This window comes from Mugil cephalus, chromosome 12 (assembly GCF_022458985.1).
Source record: "Mugil cephalus isolate CIBA_MC_2020 chromosome 12, CIBA_Mcephalus_1.1, whole genome shotgun sequence".
Lineage (NCBI taxonomy): Eukaryota > Metazoa > Chordata > Actinopteri > Mugiliformes > Mugilidae > Mugil > Mugil cephalus.
The window spans coordinates 25,168,490-25,187,163 of NC_061781.1; the positions used below are offsets into that span (position 1 = coordinate 25,168,490).

General features: G+C 43.7%; 1 protein-coding gene across 1 annotated transcript; it reads right to left on the bottom strand.

Moving 5' to 3' along the window:
• Nucleotides 1-79: 79 nt before the first annotated feature.
• On the bottom strand, nt 80-18,642 carry LOC125017398 (minichromosome maintenance complex component 3 associated protein). Its single transcript, XM_047600462.1, has 28 exons — nt 16,742-18,642; nt 15,629-15,876; nt 15,154-15,235; nt 14,917-15,067; nt 14,593-14,786; nt 14,344-14,483; nt 13,934-14,131; nt 13,105-13,373; nt 12,876-13,038; nt 11,456-11,613; nt 11,153-11,376; nt 10,822-11,057; nt 9,781-9,881; nt 9,231-9,362; nt 9,007-9,120; nt 8,761-8,913; nt 8,488-8,685; nt 8,328-8,396; nt 6,974-7,108; nt 6,717-6,870; nt 5,294-5,558; nt 5,087-5,184; nt 3,939-4,329; nt 2,989-3,273; nt 2,763-2,892; nt 1,548-1,733; nt 744-894; nt 80-673 (listed from the first exon to the last, which is right to left on the bottom strand). The coding sequence occupies exons 1-28, from the start codon at nt 18,309-18,311 to the stop codon at nt 506-508; spliced, it is 6,363 nt and encodes a 2,120-aa protein (XP_047456418.1). The 5' UTR covers nt 18,312-18,642; the 3' UTR covers nt 80-505.
• Nucleotides 18,643-18,674: the final 32 nt, after the last annotated feature.

Consider the following 18,674-nt stretch of genomic DNA (forward strand, 5'->3'; position numbering starts at 1 on the left):
AAGGGGCGGGGCCGCCCAGAGACCCTCCAATCAGAGGAGACAATATCTGAGCATCTGAATAACTGAAGAAAACTACAGGTTTATTTGGAAAATATAACACTTTTATTTAGTGATTTCATCATTCAGTCATACAAACACAAACACAACTTAAGCTTTTCTGTAGCTTAAATACGTGTTAAAGGCAGAGAAGAACATTTCCTAGAGATTTAACAGAATCAGTGTCTCATCAGTTTTCAGCAAAAAAACTAAACAGAGACGCTGCATTCGTACTTGCACACATTTAAAATCCTAAATCCAAAGTCAGTGGAGCAAGACGAAATGAAAAACGTAATTTTCTTTGATACATCAAACTTCGTTAATTAAAAAAAACTACATGAGACACACGTTTGCAAATTGGTTAATAACCTCAACGCTAAAACAAAAAATATGAGTTGGGAGTGAGAACGTCACAGACTTCATGTTAAGTCAAAGGCAGAGAGGACGAATGGTTTCGTTTGACGGCTGTTCAGTCGTCCACGATGCCGAGCAGACCAGTCAGCTTCAGCCTGCAGGCCAGCTCTTCCTCCTGACTCGCCAAGATCTGCCGCTCGAGTTCTTTCAGCCTCCATGATATAGATACGGGAGCGTTCTTAGGCCACGCTGCTTCCACAGACGCCTCATGAGGCTCTGGCTCCTGGAGGGAAATAAAATGCTTTAGTTTTTAGTTAAAATCTCTGGTGATATGGAAAGGAAACACGTCCTACCTGTGCGGACGCGGCCTCTCGACTCTTGGCTGCGGGGTTATGTGTGAAGGTTGTGGGCATGGACAGCAGCGTGGAGGAGGGAACGAAGAGCGGCGTGGACAAGTGGTCCAGAGGGTCCCCGTCCAGCCAGCGCTGAAGCTGCTCCATGCTTCTGCAGACAGGTGATAGACATGACACACACATTATGTTTTGACTAATACACAGGGATGTGAGCCGGGTTAAATTTAAGACCTACACAAAGTACAAGAAATAAGGAAAATCAGAAAAACACCTCAAGGTTTCGCCTGGCGTCTTCTTCAGGGTGTGGAGACAGTGAAACGAGTGTGCAAGTGTGTAGCATTAGTTCATGTCCTAAAGCTGCACATCTGCAGTTATTGCAACTACATTTACTACATTTCACTCAGTATGTTTACACGCACATGGAAAAAACTAATAATGGCCTTAATCCGACTTTAACTGGACAACTTGAGTGCATGTAAAATCTAAAATCTGAGTTCAGATAATGAGATTGGAAATCGTTTTTCTCTGGCATGTTAACGACTTAATCCAACTTAAACTGGACAACGCGCTAAAAAGCTAATGAAGAACAGAAACATAATATCCCGGGCCAGAGGGGGTCACACTGTAAATGGACTTAACTAAATGGAATTTAAGACCTAAAATGCTAAACATACTCGTATTTAAGGCTTTTTAAGGCCTCAAATTATTAAATTTTAGCCTTTTTAAGACTCTGCAGAAACAATCTGATCAGTGGTCATTCTAAAACCCCCCAGCAGTGACAGAGTGACAGTGACAGAGCCGAACCTCTTGCTTTCAGCCTTCTCCTCCTCTAAGCTCTGGAAGACTCTGTGGGCGAGCTGCTCTTGTGCAGAGGGAGTGTGGGTGATGTCGAGAGGAGCCGCCGGGGCCTCGACTGGTTCCATCAGGCTGGTGAACAACCTCTGTCTGAGGGACAGACTGGTGGGTGTGAGGCAGGGAGCTGCACTCGCACTGACACGGAAAAGAAGTAGAGAGAAATTAGTAAAAAGTTAAGATAGAACTTATTGTGCAGCTGCAAGGAGACGATGATGTAACCTGCTTTCATTTTGTTTTTGTGAAGATATCACTTCTGAAACAGCTGTAAAATGTGTGCGTTGATAATAATGAATAATAATTAAATCTTCACTAGTTCAGAACATAAAAGTAATAAGAGACATATAGATGATAGATAACAGACAGACAGATAGAGCAACATAAACACAACCTGCTTTCCTTTGGAATTAAACACTTTTTAAGAATTAAAAGTAGGAACAAGTAAAATGTGCACAGACCGAGTCTGAAAGAAATGAAAATGATGCTGGAGTCACAAAACTAAATGCACTTAATGGGATTAGCTGCTACACACATTTGATCTCACTGCCTCCATGGATTCTCCACTTACACCAACAATGCAACATTTCTGGAAAGAAGTAACCACCACATTATCTCAATTTACTGGCTGCAACATCCCACTTTCCCATCCGTGTGCAAACTATCGCACCACACAACGGCTGGATCCATTAACACAACAGGTATCACTCGAAGAACAGTCAGATTTACACACAAATCAACCTGAACAATGCAGCTAACGTATCTTCTGCCGCCTCATCCCAGACCAGACCATACTATCTACCTCTACTTGCTTTTGTTTTTTGTCTTTTTTTATGACGGGAGGAACAAAAAGAGTTTCTGAATCTATTTACTCCTTAATTAAACTCCAGCAGGGTTTTAGAAGACACAAAAAGTCTCCTTCTCGTCTATGAAATGACCTACAGAGCTGAGCAGTCGCTCGCTACCTAAACTCTAAACTCAGCCTCCAGCTGTTGTGAACACTTACATCTTAGTGGGTCTTTCACTGTGTTCTGATCTGAGGCTTGTTTCACCTCATCAGCTGATCTAATTGGACGTTTTAGAGGCGTTTTAGATGGAATTTTGTCCGGGCTGATTGATCAGATCGCCCTTAATTTGACTTTGCGTGGGTGGTTTCCAGGCCCTTCTTACCCGTCCTGCTCCTGCTGCTTCTCCCTGTGTGTTTGTTTGACCGCCTGCGTCCACTCCTCAGGCGGCTCGAAGCCATTTAATGATTCTGTCGGGAAGTAAACCAGGATCTCCCCATCCTCCGTCACAGCGTCTTGAAAAACAGGACAAACAAGTTAAAATCATCACCAGGAACAGGTGGAAACTCGTGTCCTCCTGCTTTTTTTTAATTTTTTTTAGGGAAGAGCACCTTCGCAGACCGGCGCTCCACGTATCTGCCAGTCTTTCAGCTTGTGGTCGATGCAGATCATCAGCACGTCGTCCCACGGGATCCGGCTGAAGGCGGCGAACACGCTCTCGGCTCCGCTGCTCCTCCTGTTCGCTCTGGACCCGGGGGTTCGGGTGTGCTGACCCTCCAGCCTCACTCGCTCCAGGAGGTTTTCCAGCTGCGACATCAGGAGGGGTTGACTGCGACGTGACGCCGGGATCTGAGCGGCGTAGCGAGAGACGGAGGAGCAGAGCTCAGACCACGAGTCTAAAGACAGAGACAAATAACACGTTAATATTTTCCTTACATGGCAAAGACATTTGCAAAGTGTCAAAATACATTAAATTTATTTATGCTGACAATACAGATGTTATTGGCATCAGTTTTCACCTGTTTCACCAGTTTTTCACCATCATTTAGAAATAAATTGCTGATATGGGAAATTGTCAGGTTGAAGTAGTCAGTTGAATTCACTGCATTCAAGACAACTTGGGAAAAAATGAGCTCTTAGTCGTCAAACTCAGAAATTACAGCTTCCAAAACAAAAAATGTCTGCTGCATATTTTAATGTTCAAACAGTGACAATAAACCAAACTTATTTTTTTCTCCTGTTAACAAGTTAACCTGCCACGTGAACGCTATGATATCAGAAGTCTGGAACGTCCGAGCTGGAATAAAGAATTTCCAAGTTTTCCTGAAGGCACCATCTAAGCTGTTTGTTTTTAAAGATGGAGAGTGAATTTATGAAGCTTGGAGAATGTTTCCTAACTACAAACAAAGAACTGAAAAATAGTAAAAAATAATATGAACTAATATTAAATGTTAGGATGTGAATTTTGAAAATCTACAGTTATTTTTGTTTAAATTGAAAATGAATGAAACGGTTAAATTGCTGAAAGGCTCAGGACTTGTTTTGTGTCTCGGCCACTGACCTGCTGCAGGAATCTGGTCCCACGGGGGCAGCTGCAGGCTGAGGATGGCTCTCTGCAGCCAGTCCAGGTGCTGGGGCGAGTTCCAGGCCAGATGAGGGACGAAGTCCCGGGTCTCGGGGAGGCAGAACTCGCCCGGAGGCCACGACAGTTTGCTGAGATCCTGGCACGACACTTTGTCTGCGACGTGAGCCAGGACGGCGTTGTAGAGCCGGACGACGGGCGCCGGGTCCTGGGACGGGAGACGCGCCGCGTCCCGGTCCTGACGGTTGGCGTAAACTCTGGGGACGAACTCACGGCTCAGGCTCGTCTCAACCAGCTGCACCAGAGTCTGGCAGGTGAGCGGGAACGGGGGAGGAGAACGCGCCAGAAGCCAACGCATGGACTGGCTGAGCTACACACACACACACACACACACAGAAAAACCAGGTCAAAGTCAGCTTTACTGTCAGTTTCTTCACATGCAAATGAACTGAAAAACATTTCTCACTATAAACTATAACTAAAGTAGATGAAGACATTCACTAGTATTAGAAAAATAAAATATAGAGTTCACAGTGTATATGTGGAAGTGGCTACAAGGCTAAAGTTAGCTTCAGATTCAGCACTTAAAGGGAAGTTAACCTCATTAGACCAGGTCCAGATCAAAAACCACTGCACCTAGACTTCTCAACCCTGGACTGGATTAATCCACAGAGGCTAAAGATTCATGATGATACAATCTCTGACTTGTGAAACCTTTATTCTATTTGTAAAAATGCAACAAAGGTTTGTGTGAATATAGTCTTGCTAATATAGTCACATAATTATGTGAAATGTGTATGTAAACGTGCGAAAGACAAGGAAAGTTTCTATATGATACTTGAACAATAAAAAAATACACATAAATAATGATGAAATGGTGCAGGGAGACGCAAAACAAACAAAAAAACTAAAACATGAAGCCTCCACCTTATAATATTACTATTATATATTAATGTTAAAATGTCACGTTGTTATAAGACAAAATATCAGAAAATATGAAAAATATACGGTGACTACAACAATAACTGTTAGTAGTAGTTAATAGTAAGAAAATGTCAGTGTGTGAATGTGTGTGTGATATATTACATGGGGAAATAAATAAATGACACGGTGTGTGTGTGTCTTACCTTCTTGGATCCCTGCAGGTCGTTCGTGGTCTCGTGAATGAAGACGAACGTGTACTCAGATATCAGCCCGTCCTTTATCAGCGTGTGCAGCATCAGAGCTGAGCAACGAGACGAAGACGTTCCAGGTTTAACACGTTAAAACTATTTCCACATCCATCGTAGCATTTACACATTAAACATATTACCGGGTATATTTTTACCACTCACCTTCTTCCAGCTTGTCGGTGTCGGCGGCGCCGCCGTCCGGCCCCGGCACCAGGACGACCAGGGGCAGGGGACAGTGCCAGGTGTTTGCTTTCTGCAGCTGTTTGAGCTGAAGCAGAGCTGAGAGCAGAGGGACGTCCCGCTCGTCCTGCCCCACCTCCAGGAAGGGCAGGGAGGGCAGCAGGAGGATCAGGGCCCCCGTCCCCTGGAGCTCACAGCACTCCTCCATTTTGGACAGGCCGTCTTCAGACAGAGGACCTCGGGACGCCTGGGACACATCAGCAAGAGACACTGAGGAGTCTGACGGACGGTTTGACCCCTGGGTCGTCCAGTTGTGACCCAGGGTCCAGTCTCTGCTTCCTGCTGCTTTATTTGCTCCATTATTATTTAGATTTCTCTTAATTAACTGGTTTGTTATTAAGACCAGGGATGAGTCTCGTTAAGGTTTTCGTTAAATCATTGTTGTCCGTCCCTAAAACAAACAGGACGCTGGAACAAGCTGCCTTTGCATAAGACTCATTTTGAGGCGTTAGCTCTTATTGTTTTATTATTTAATATTGTTCTGTCCATCCTTACGTCTGTGCACTGCACTTTGGCTTCTTGACTAAATTCACTAAGACCTTCCTTAGAATTCAACACCTTATTTCTACAGTTAGGTCAATATATAACTGAGGGACTTTGAAGTCCATAGGATTTTTATTAAAAGTAAAATATAATAATGTTTTATGTTCAATATGATCATGTCTTTACAAAACCCATTATTATTTATTATGGAAACAATCACTATGTGTGAAAGGAAATGACCAGATATCACTAATATGTCAACTAAATAAATAACAACTTCTAATTAATGAAACAATAATAAAATTAGTTCTGATTGGGTTCTTTTGTTAAGTTGAGATAATCATGACAGATATTTCTTTTTTGGCAATATATTAAATTTAATATGAAAAATAACTAATTGTAAGTTACACATTAATTAAATGAGTTAAATCCAGATCACATGACCTGGTCCAAGGTTTGTTCTTCTTATTTAATATAAAGTCGTGTGTGAGTCAACTGTGGATTTATCACAGTGCTACTACAATATATTTATAAATGACTTTCAATTTACTCAATTGTACAAATAATATTTAGAAGAATCTCTCTGTAAAAATATCATGTGTTGATTAGTTACAGGCGGCCATGTTGGTTTTAGGCCTGAAAATAACTGTAATATCTGTCACTATGTTAAACTCAAAAAAGTCCCACAGTTAAATATTGACCCAATTATTCTGATGATGTAAACAAGTTTTCTAGCTCATCTTATATTAACTTTAATCATGACACGATGCATTAAACCCATGTAATCTGTGAATAACTCGGGTTTATTAGCTGTATAATCTAGAGTCCTGAGCACTGAGCTCCACATGAGGCCTGATCTAACCTTGATGCTGACGTGGACTTTGTGTGTGCGTCGTCCTCTCTCCTGCAGCGTGTTGGTAACACAAAGGTTCCTCAAGGAGCCGTCTGGCTGCTCCTCCCCGACGTCCGAACCCTTATCGCCACCAAGTTTCACCTCCAGCCAGTCAGACAGAATCCTGAAACCCCCACAGACAGGACGCTCATAGAAGCTTTAATGTTTCATCACATAACAGGAATAATAATCTTTACTGAAATCACTGTGTCATTGTTGCTGCTCACCCGTCTGCCACGCTGGCTACGCTCTCGTGGTCACTGGGTAACAGGAGGACGGCTTTCCAGAAGATTCGGTCCGGGGGGTCGGGGACGTGTTCGGTGACCAGGGCTGGAAGATCGAGGGGCGTCCACACCGTCTCACTGAGAGGACACATGTCAACATGTGGAATAAAACACTAGCTCCATAAAACACGGTTTATTCCTTGTCACAGTAGCAAAGAAGACAAGAAAACAATAAAAAGGCAAAATGTAATTTGAAAGAATCTACAAAATAAAAATGAACAGGACTCTGACTCTGTAGACATTGTGTGGACTGGGAATTTAAAAAACGCTAAAAAAAAATGACAGTGAGGTAGTTTGTTCAAGTGCAAAAAAAAGCAGATTATTGTGCAAAAATAATCTGTAAAAAGAATAAAACAGGTCTCAGCCAAACGTCTCGTGTGTGTTATTAAATGCGTTTCCAAATAAAGTGATATTTCTGAAATTTCCTTAAAATGTCCAATTGCTCTTGGTACGTGTTTCCATTGAAAGGTGTTTTGTAAATGAGCTGTAACTCACTTTGAGGATGATGAACTTTAAATGAACTGGTCACATGACCCCCTGCATCACGTCCAGTGACGGGGAAATGCCAAAAAGTGTTTCCATTGCACTTTTGTGATAAACTTTTATATCGATACGTCTGAAAAATCACCTCACGAGAGCTTAAAAGTGTTTTAGCTTTAGAAATCTAAGAGGTTTTTAGAAATATAAGTGTTTCCATTACCAGTTTTTTTACTGTGATAGTTGTTTTTTCTATGCATTTCCAGGGGGGATGTAAACGCAGCAAGTCAGGTAATTTGTGCAAGTGCAAAAAAAGCAGATTATTGTGCAAAAATAATGTCACTAAAAAGAACAAAACAGGTCTCAAAGAAGAGTCTCAGGTGTGAGTTAATCAGTGCGTTTACATGCACAGCTTAATGGGGCTTAATGGGGATATGTGTCTTTTCAGCAGGTTAATATGACCCCCTGTCAAGTTGACCCAATACGTCATGTAATAAACAGTCGTTCATGCAGCAGACTGGCATTTAAACAACAACCAGATGGATAATAGTTCAGCTTTTTAATCTCGTACGTAATGTGCTACTTATTGTGCAGATAAGATAACCTTCTTCTTCTGTGACCAGCTTTCTTGAGTACTTGATTACTTGGAGTAACGTGTTTACATTTACTGAAACTCTCCAGTTAAAGTCAGATTAAGGCAGTAATTCTTTTTTTTTTTTTGCATGTAAACGTACTGAGTGTCAGGCTGGTGTTGGTGGGATGAACCCGTGGTAGCGTTACCTCTGGCAGCGTTGATGCTACTCAAAGACTCTAAACTTACTTCAGCAGCTGTTGATAGAAGTATTGAACTTTCATCTGGTGGATAACTCGTTCTCTCATCTTCAACAACCTTAATACAAGAGAAAACGTTTTTTTATCCAACTCTATTTAATTCCTCCTCAAATACAGTTAAAAACACCTGTATTATATATTTTATATACCTGGTGCTGGACAGGGCTAAAATGCCGGCGTTGCCCATGTTGACGAGGCCCCGGGTCAGGTCTGCTATGGAGGGCCGAGCGGGGGCGCTGGGAACCAGAGCCTTCAGTTTGAAGCGAGGGTCAACGCAGCACGGAGCCGCAGGAAAACCTCTCATCTGCCTCTTCAGCTGGCGACGAACTGCTACCACGTCACGCCACCTGGTGGAGAAAAGACACATGAAGACCTTCCGCCAGTAATTCTCTTACTGCCTGTCCACCTGCTCCGTCTTTTACCTTTTGATGTACTTGTGGATCCGTTGGAGCTCAGCTTCTAATATATCCTCAACCAACAGAGCGATGTCTGCATTCAAAGTCTCCTCGACCAGACTGGCACAGACCTCCTCAGTGCATTTAGCCACGCGTTCTGTTTTCTCATTTACCGCCTGCCTGGAGAACGACATTTAAAACATTTCATTCAGGGGAACATGTGTGCGTCACATGACGACATTATTATGGATCAGGATGCTTCTGAAGTCTTACTGTATCTCAGAGGTGGCGGCCTCCTGTATGGACTCATCCAACACTTCATGGATGATCTCTGTGCAGAGGGAGAGGCTGAACCTGGCCAGGAAGGCCTCGTGCTCCTGCCTCCTCCTGACACAGACAACAGAAAAGGAAATGAGGGATATGTGGCTTTTAACGTACAGGATATGGTTCACATGATGACAACTGTTCATCTTCATGGTGCATGTTTCTAAACCAACCTGGCTTCTTCAAGCTTGCGCTTCTCTTCTGCAACACGATCTTGTTCCAGCTTGATCTCAGCAGAGGACACGTCCTGCAGCATCTGTCCCAGCACCTCGGAGACGACCGACTCCACCTGAACGCTGCTCTCACTGCAAAGACAAGCACAGGTCAAACATGGAAATATAAATGGGGAAGGTGTCGCTGCCATCAAGCAGATTACTTATAGCAATTTTCTTTTCTTTTCATTCATTGATTGCTTAAAAAAAAATTCACATAAACACAAACGTTCCCAAATCTGAATGAACGGGAGCAGAAAGAATAATAATCTGATATAATCTGCCCCTTTACCCTAAGAATCAATTTAACAAAGAACTTCAATTAAAAAACAACAACACAATAACAAGCAAAATAACGATAATAATAAAAAAAATGGATAAAATAAGTATCGGCCATGATTTTTGATGAGCTTTAAACATAATTTGCAGAATAATCTACTAATTCTTGAAATTGAAACCATTTTACCTGAAGGATGTGAAGGCTAAGACCATAATTCACATGTGAACTTACGTGAGAGCTGCTGCAGCGTAGCTGGCGCCGGCGTTGGCCACCTCCATCACTGCTGCATCAACCACCTCGTCTATGACACAGTCCAGCTCGGCCATGATGTCCTACAGGAGGAGACGGACCATGAACACACCACAGACCACAGTGCAACAGTTAGTTCAGTGGAGCTTTACTGAGACGCTCTCATGTCCCAGTAAACATGTATTTTACCGTCTGAGGTAAAAGTATTTAGTCATGTCAACAGAATGTACCTGAAGAAACTACTTTTAAGGTATTTGGGTAAAACTTTAAGGCTCTTTTAAAATACTGCAGAACTAGACACTGTAACGTACGCATGTCGTCTACCTCAGTGTGAGTTATTTCTACTTGTATCTCTGGTTCACTCTGTAACAACTCCACCCAAACACTAGTTGGCACAGTGTCTTTTTTTTATTTTGCCAGTTTTGTTTCTACTTCAATACTTTCCTATTCTTTATTAATCCAAAACAAACTATTTGATACTTGTAGTGATGGAAAACCAGCTAGTGAAACTAAAGCAGAAACACGCTACCACCAACAGGACCAATCACAGCTCTTTATATATTTCTGTATTTGTGGGGAGGTGCACGTCAGGCTACAGCGCTAGAGTCGACTTAACACAGAAGTCTAAACCACCTCCTACTAGAGGTGGGAAAAAATAAAAGCATGATAAAAAAAACTGGTGCAGGCTGTCAAAGATGCTACATTTCTCAGCTTGTAATAAAATGTTATGCGTGGCCAGATGTTGAAACTAATTCCAGGTGTTTCCTCCCTTGTTGCATCTGACAAACTATTGACCTTAGACATTATGAAGTTCACTTCATAATCCATGCAGGTGAAAAACTGACAGCAATCGAGCTAAGGGCGCTAAGCTAATTAAAGACTCTGGCTTTTCTGTCTGGTTACTACCATTAGCATCAACACCGCTAGCATTAAGGTACCGAGTATCAGTCCCCATCTCTACCTATTACAGTAAAGGCAATCCGTGAGAATATATATGAGTCTGCTAATAGATCTCCCCCTCACCTCCTCGCTGTAAACCGGCTGAGGTCTGGGCGGAGGCGACGGAGGTCTGAAAGGCTGAGGTTGGGAGATGGGCTGGAAGAGCTGGGGAGGTTCTGCTGCGCGGGCCGAGGCGTGGAACGCTTCACCGGCCTCTCCCGTCTCTTCTGCAACAGCCACGGGCATCGCGAACGCTGGAGGCTTCACCTGAGGCGCATGAATACTGGACGACGCCTTCATCTCCAACCTGTCAGCAGGGGCTGAAACAACGAAGAAAAGGTGTTACATTCTCCTCCTGCATCTTTCTTTAAAGCAGAAGTCTGTGCAGCTGTAAACAGAGTCAGGTCATTTCTACCTTTGAACTGACTGGACGTGGGCTCGGCCACAGGACCTTCTCCACGGTACTTGTTCTGGGAGTCAAAGCTGCAGACGGGGGTGTGTCGGGGAGGGTCAGGGAGGGGGCCCCCGTTCACCACCTCCCCAGTCAGGACGGTTTTCTTTGCCAGGATGACGTCAGACTTCTTCTGAGACAGAGGCAGCTCTGGTTCCTGGTAGCCCGTCCGACTCAGCTCCACCATACTGCGAATGAAACAGTGTGAGCGTTAACTCAGCGTTAATACTTTGTTGGTGCCTGAACAAGACGACAAAAGACACTCACCCGTCGCTGACATTGAGGCCGTATTGTTGGAAAAAGTCAGTGGCCTCTGCAACACTTGGGAACATTAACATCCGAACTATGTCCTCAACTGGAAAAATAGTCGACCGAGGACCAACGGTGTGAGCTACGTTCAGGGCCTTCAATGCTTTAGCTCTGACCTGGACACACACAGTCATACACACATTTAAACTCTACACAAAACAAAACTCACCCTCTAAACCCCCAAATTATCTAATTAAGCAATTAATTAATGGACAGAAAATGAATCTTCAGCTATTTTCGCTCGTTTCAGGGCAGTAGAGACACCACTAACTAATAGATATCACCATGAGAGTTTTCCACTCGATTACTCACATAAATGCAATATTTTTTTTGTATTACGAATTTTCTGTGAATTTATATTTTAATATGCAAATGATGAGTTGTCTACTTAATTATGCACAAATTTGAATACATTTTCACAACAGAATAATGGCCAAAGTGAGATTTTAAAGTTTATTTTGTAAATGTACTAGATTTCCAGTAAAATATTCTATAAATCAGTCTCTGAATAATATATGAAACATCCTCTCTGTAAATATCTGCAGAATGTAATTAGGAATAAATCTGTAGAGTTTGGTTTGTGTAAGTTCTACTGAAGTGGAGGTTTCTGGCTCAGAGCAGCAGAAAAAGTCATTTTGAGAAAAGTTTCACATTGTAAAATCATGTGTATTTTTACTGGAAACGATTATGAACCAAAACCAAATGTACTGAAATCCTTCAAAATGTATCATATAATCACATCAACATAGATAATATCAAAATGTCAGACTAAATTGTTCATTCAAGTGTGAAACATGAATAACAATCGACTTTTCTCACTAATTAGTTGTAATTTTCTTCTTCGAGAAGATTTTGCTGCATTTTTAAATGTCCTTCTCAAATAAACACAGACCAGCAGAATATTCGGTTACGTGACTTTTAAACCACTCACGTTGTCAGAAATCGACACCAACCAATGAGAGTTTAGCTTCAGATCCTTTCTACTTTAACGATTGGTTGCCAACAGAAAGGATATGACCATATTTGGAGCTGACAAACTTCTGCAGGAGAACAAGAACTTCACAACGGTTCCTCATACACCGGATAGAGACGAGACTCAGAGTAGAAAGATGATTTTTAGAGAATTTAGGAGGAAATTCGAGGCTCAACACAGACAATGTGTAGTGAAAACAACCTAAATGTGGATCTGAAGACGCAAAATAGCAAAAAAAAAAAAAAAAGCGAGTGTTTTTGCTGCCATGTCTCACTAAAGGTTGCGTCTCCTTATATGTGAAAGAATAATTGGAGGTTTTCAAGGCCACATTAAAATAAGGAAAATCCGTAACAGTAGATTTAATATTTCTCACTGAACAGTGACTAAATCCACACGGTTTCTGACCTGATTGAAGTATCTGTGCAGGAGGCAGCTGGCCAGGTACGAAGCTCTTTTCACCAGCTTGAAGAAGCGAACGAAGTTGTTGCTGCTGACGGCAGCGAACACCTGCACAGCAAACTTCACCTCGGGAGAGTTTCGCACCTCGTCGCGGAACTGCTGCACCTCCCTGCGTGGACATGAAGCGTGAGGGTCACAGATAACACATTCAGACGCATCCCGGACATAAACTCACCGTAGGATGTCGCCGTCGTTGAGTTTCACCAGGACGCTGTACTGGCGGAACTCGGCCTCACGGGGGCAGAAGACCTGCCGAGTAGCCAGGTCCTGGTACATCTCTTTGAGGCTCTGCAAACACTTGGTCATGTTCTCGTTGTTGATCTTGGCGTCAAAAGCCGAGATGTGCTCTTCGCAGAGGTCGTGGGCGCAGTGCACGTGGAAGCGTGTGCACTTCTCAATTAGAGACACAGTGTGAGGGCAGCAGAGGTGCTGCTGGGTGATGTCCTGTGAGGACGACAGAGGGAAAGCATCAGTCACCAGACCAAACTTCTGCAAAAATCTGTCATTTTATATGACTGTGTAGTGGGAACTCACAGAACACAAAGGATGTCTAAGGCTTTAATGTTTCATTGCAATTAATTGCATGATTTCCATAGTAAATGCAAATTAATCACACATCGTTTAATATCTCTTTTAAATCTACCTTGAAGTGTTGCTCTCAGGTCACTTCAAATCAGCAATGAATACAGAAAACTGTGATGTTGTCGAGAGAAACATCCTGTTGGATCCGATTCTTTATTCATTTCTACTGCTTTGTTTCTGCTGCTTCTATGTTCTATGTTTTCTACACGGCATAATTACTGTTTACTATTATTTTCCTTCCGCCGCTTTAAAGCTGAAACAATCAATTCTCGAACTATGTCCATAACAACAGAGCAGGGGTTGTGTGAAAACAACGACATTAAAAGGAATTTGCGCCTGCGCCTTATTAACGCGCTAACCAATAAAAACACGTAATGCTCAACAAATGCAGAAAGAAATAAACGAGTAAACCAGTGCGTTACCTTGCGGATGCTGCGGGTCCTGTTCCACACAAAGTCGTACCAGTCCCTGTAATTGTCCTGACTCTGGTCTATGATCTGAGTCACCAGATAGTCCATGGTCATGCTGAGCACAGGCAACGGACGCAGTTCGTGGGGCAGAGGCTCCTCCTGGTCGGCAGACGAGCGGCTGTACTCCTTTATGGCTGTAGCGTGATCGACCTGGTTGGAGGAAGGAGGCGACTGTGTTTAGTGTTGATTCAGTCTAGTAAGAACCTGCAAAGAGTGAAAGCAAAGCTCCTACAAGTGACACACATTACTGAGAGGAACTCTCTGAAAAATGTTTCATTTCCATTTTGGCGCAGCTTAATTTTCATACCTTTATACACCAGAGACTAAAGTCAAAAAGCTTAAATGTGCATTTAGGACGTTACCATTTCTGTGTCTGGGACGACCTCAAACACGCTGAGCTGGTTCCTGGTCTCCCTCATGTATCTCTCCTTCTCTGGACACATATCAGGACACGTCCCCACAAACACCTTGGACAGGTCCAGGTCCGTCCGCTTGGGCCGACCTGCGTAGAAATACACACGTTATTATTGTTATTATGACGACGTCCTTCGTTTTTTTTTGTTTTTCTTTTTAAGCAGCTTCAGATCCACTGATGTGGGACGTGGCTTCACCTTGACGCAGGACCTTGTCCCTCTGCTCTAGGAGGCGGTACTTGTCCTCGGCGGTCTCCGCCACCTGGCCGATCAGGTGCAGGAGCGAGGAGGGGACTGGACGCTCTGAGCTCTGCATCTCCGTGACGGTTTCTTTCTGGGATTCAGATTCAAACTGCAGAGACTTGACCACAGACGAGCTCTTCACCGGCGAGCTGACGTGCAGAGAAGACACTTGTAAAAAACAGCCACAGCGCTACAGTAACTTTTTAATTACATGATGACGTTGCAGCTAAAGCAAAATATCAAATGTTGCAAAACACTTGAATACGGGCGCTGTGTTACCTGCTGAGAGAAACCATACTCTTGAGTGCAGGGGCTCTGAGTGTTGGTCTTCTGACCGGGGAGGAAGCCGCCTTAGACTCTGTGTCCTCCATATCTTTTCCATCTGCCTCCTCCGTGTCTGCTGCAGGTCTGCTCTCTTTGTCCCCGGGACCTAATACACGAAAAAAAAAAAAATCCATCAAACTACTGCAAACCAATGACTCACTGCTCATTTCTACGTAAAGGTCTAGTATTTACTCTGTTTCTTCTTCTGCCACAGGAGGAGGAGCTCTTGTCTGTGGAGGACTTTGCCTTTCCTCTTCGCCTTTGCTGCCGAAGCCTGAAAGAGACGACAGTCAGCAGAGGCAACAATCAATATTTGAAGGTTTCTTTGGAAAAATACTAAAAAAAAATAAGCCTTGACATAAATGGGATTAGTGGAAATAGTAGGGGTTAAGTCTAGAGTTTAACTAAGCTCGGCTGAAACAGGATGAATGAAAAACTTCAGACAGTCTCTGGTTCTCTGGACGTTGCCCAAAGTGGCAGGATAAAGTCCATTTAGTATCTGGTCCAACTGATTCTTAATGATGAATTCTTACACACACTCTTTAGGGTAAAGTTCAGAAAATAAGTAACACAGGATGTAGCAGGTACGGGACCAGACTGAGAAGTTAAATCAGGCTAAATTAAGACACGGTGTAAATGAAAATAGTCAGACTATAATGTCACTCACATGGTTGTCAAAGTGAACGATGGCCAGGCTCTTGGCAGGTCGACACAGGACTTTGCAGACTTTGCCAAACTTTCCAAAGTGTCTTTCAATGACGTCCTTTTTGTTGAGGGCCGGGGGCACATGCCTGCACTGGATGATGGTGCAGTCGGAAGGAGACATGCCGCTTAAACTGTCCGAGCTTTCCCTGCGCGCAGTACGTCTCGCAGGGGTGGTGGTTTCAACCTGGGGGTCTGAGGTTTTCACCGAGTCTAAAGACGTATTATGGAAAAACAAAGATAACAACATGAGCATATTCCAATGATGCAAGTTCTTGTTTTAATAAATTAAGATATGGACGTTTCTCTCTGGGTCAAAGCATAAACTACAGGCCAAAGGTTGGGAAGAAACTTCAAGTTTCTGTTCACAATGCTTTTCTTAAAAACCATTGCTGAATAAACGTCAGCAAAAGAAAAGAAGGGTTTAGTTTTAGGGTCGAAAAGATTTGCAAGAGTCGCAACTTCAGTGCAAAAGTAAAAATAAAAAACAAATCCCACTTTGCATTATTCACTTTAACTCTTTCACTTTTGAGAGTCTTCATATAAATATCTGTTGTGGAACAAATGTCTCGTATATGTGATGATGTTGTTAAAGCCAGAGGAGGAAACTATGAAGAAAGAAAAATTAATTATAGTAAAACTGTCTTCTGATAAGTTACTCTTTATATAATAATCAAGCTTATTTTGATGCAAAGTCTAATGAAACAATGATCTTTTATGTACAAATTTGACCTTAATTCCAAACTTTTGGCCTGTAGTTTACATACAAACCTACTAAATACTAAATATCCTGTTATTACAGCAGAGACAAACAAAGGGAATCCACACATATTTGATGCTGTTTGCAAATAATCATTTTAAATAACTAACTAAATAGGATTTGTCTGATTCACAAATCATATACCTAAAGAATTATGATCAAATGTGGTGAAAATGATGAGAAATCTCATTTGAAACTACTTAATAACATCAAATAAGACAATGAATCCAGACAATGTAAACCAGTCATTTAGAAAGAAGCTCTATGATCCACCATTTTCTATTCATGTTCTCTCTACACCTGCATGATTTGCCTCACCTGCCTCCTCCACTTTTCCCAGTACATCCCTGGGTTGTGTCTGTACCGGCGGCGCTGGAACAGACTGGTCATCGACCTGAGATTGGACCGGTTCCCTCTGCGTCTCGTCCCATTTTGGTGCCTGCTGCGGAGTCTCCTTGGCGACCTCCTGCCTCACGGGGTTAGTGACGTCTCTGCGAAGTCCACTCAGAGCCCTACTGAACAAGCCTCCAGTTGGGCCGCGGGACCTCATTAGCGGCCTCTTTGGGGGATGTCGAGGTGAATCGCCTTCGGGTGTAAGATCTTCCTCAGCAGCGAGTTTCTCCGAGCCTGAGACGACAGGATCATCCTTGCGCTTGGTGCCTTTGCTAATACATGCAGAGATATTAGTTTCCCCAGCAAAGCTGCTCCCTTTATCATCGGCGCTGGTCTCCGCTTTGGCCTTGGTGTCAGCAAACGCTGAAGGCTGACCAAAGCTGGTTCCTCCAAAAAGGGATGTTGGCTGGGGCTGGAGCGTTTTGTTGGAAAAGCTGAAAGACGATGGGGTGGTGGGCTCCGTGGTGGAAGCCTTGGTGCTGGAGCTGGCGGGGGCTGCTGGCTGGGAAAAGGTGAACTGGGGAGTATTTGATGGAACAACAGTACTGCCGGTTGTTAGCGGGTTATTCTGAAGGGAAATAGAGGGAGCTGCAGCCGGTTGTGAAAAGCTGAAGCCGACTGGCCCTGGCTTAGGCCCAGTTAATGAGGAGAAGCCACTGGTGGTGCTGCTGCTGCTGCTGCTCATGGTGATGGAGCTTGTCTGGGACCCACTAGTGCCAAAAGGCGAGCTGGTCACTGAAGTGGTCAGGGGGTTGGCAGGCTCAGGACTGGCACTGAAGATAGGTTTGAAAAGTGCCTCGTTGGCCGGCTTGAAACTAAACTCCGATGACCCTGCGCCTCTGCTCTGGTTCACGCTCTGAACGGCCCCGAACACATTGGTGGAGACGTTGGTGGACGACGCCTGTCCAAACACAGGCTGCCCAAAACTGAGCGGCTGAGGCTGTGAACTTAAGGCAGTGGTGGAGAGAGTCGTCATCTGGGGTTTTCCAAACCCAGAGGATTGCTGCTGTTGTTGTTGTTGTTGTTGTTGTTGTTGCTGTTGTTGTTGACCAAACGCCGGTGGCTGTTTCCCAAATCCTGCGTTCTGTTGGCCAAATCCCGTGGCTTGACCGAACGCAGACGTCTGCCCGAACGCCGACGTCTGCCCAAAAACTGAGCCCTGACTCTGTCCACTTGTCTGTCCAAACGCCGGGGCTGTGCTAAAGCCCGAGCTACTCATTCCTAATGACTGCTGTCCAAATGCTGTGGCTTGGCTTAATGGGGGCTGTGCAGTCGACTGTCCAAAGGCAGGTGTTTGTCCAAAGACGGTATTTCCATGAGGTTGATTCAAAGCAGACGGCTGTCCAAACGCAGACGGCGGAAAAAAACCCAAACTTGGGACCTGGCCGCCGGAGCCTTGCTGTCCAAAGGACTGGAACAATCCCGTCTTCATGGAGTTGTTTGGGGCCTGGAAAGCTCCACCTTGTGGACTTCCAAACGGATTGGGCGGATTCATGGCGCAAATATCGGTATATGTTCAATACTCTCTCTGGAAGAAAAAGTCTGCGGCACCAACACTACCGCAGAGCTGAGGATGTTGGGTTAAAACATGACAGCGTTACGAAGACAGGAGCGAAAACAACACGCGTAGCTTGTAAGCGGCTAGCATCTGCTAACACCGTAAACATGCATAACGTCAACTTAGCACCGTTTTGCTACATAGCTTCAAAGTTCTTATATTCACATAAGAAAAATATCAACAACCGATTCACCAAAAAGCACGCAATCCCGGACCAGATAATAACATTTCACCGTTTACTTGCTCTGTTGACTTCTTTGGCTAATTTCAAACTCATTTCAAACACACTTCCGACTTCCG

What these genes read in the sequence shown, in the direction of transcription:
- LOC125017398 (XM_047600462.1), bottom strand. Translation starts at nt 18,311, where the DNA reads ATGAATCCGCCCAATCCGTTTGGAAGTCCACAAGGTGGAGCTTTCCAG. An exon ending in GGACCCGCAGCATCCGCAAG is followed by an intron (nt 13,374 to 13,933) that starts GTAACGCACTGG and finishes TCGTCCTCACAG; the next exon opens with GACATCACCCAGCAGCACCT. An exon ending in GGACCAGATTCCTGCAGCAG is followed by an intron (nt 3,274 to 3,938) that starts GTCAGTGGCCGA and finishes CTCTGTCTTTAG; the next exon opens with ACTCGTGGTCTGAGCTCTGC.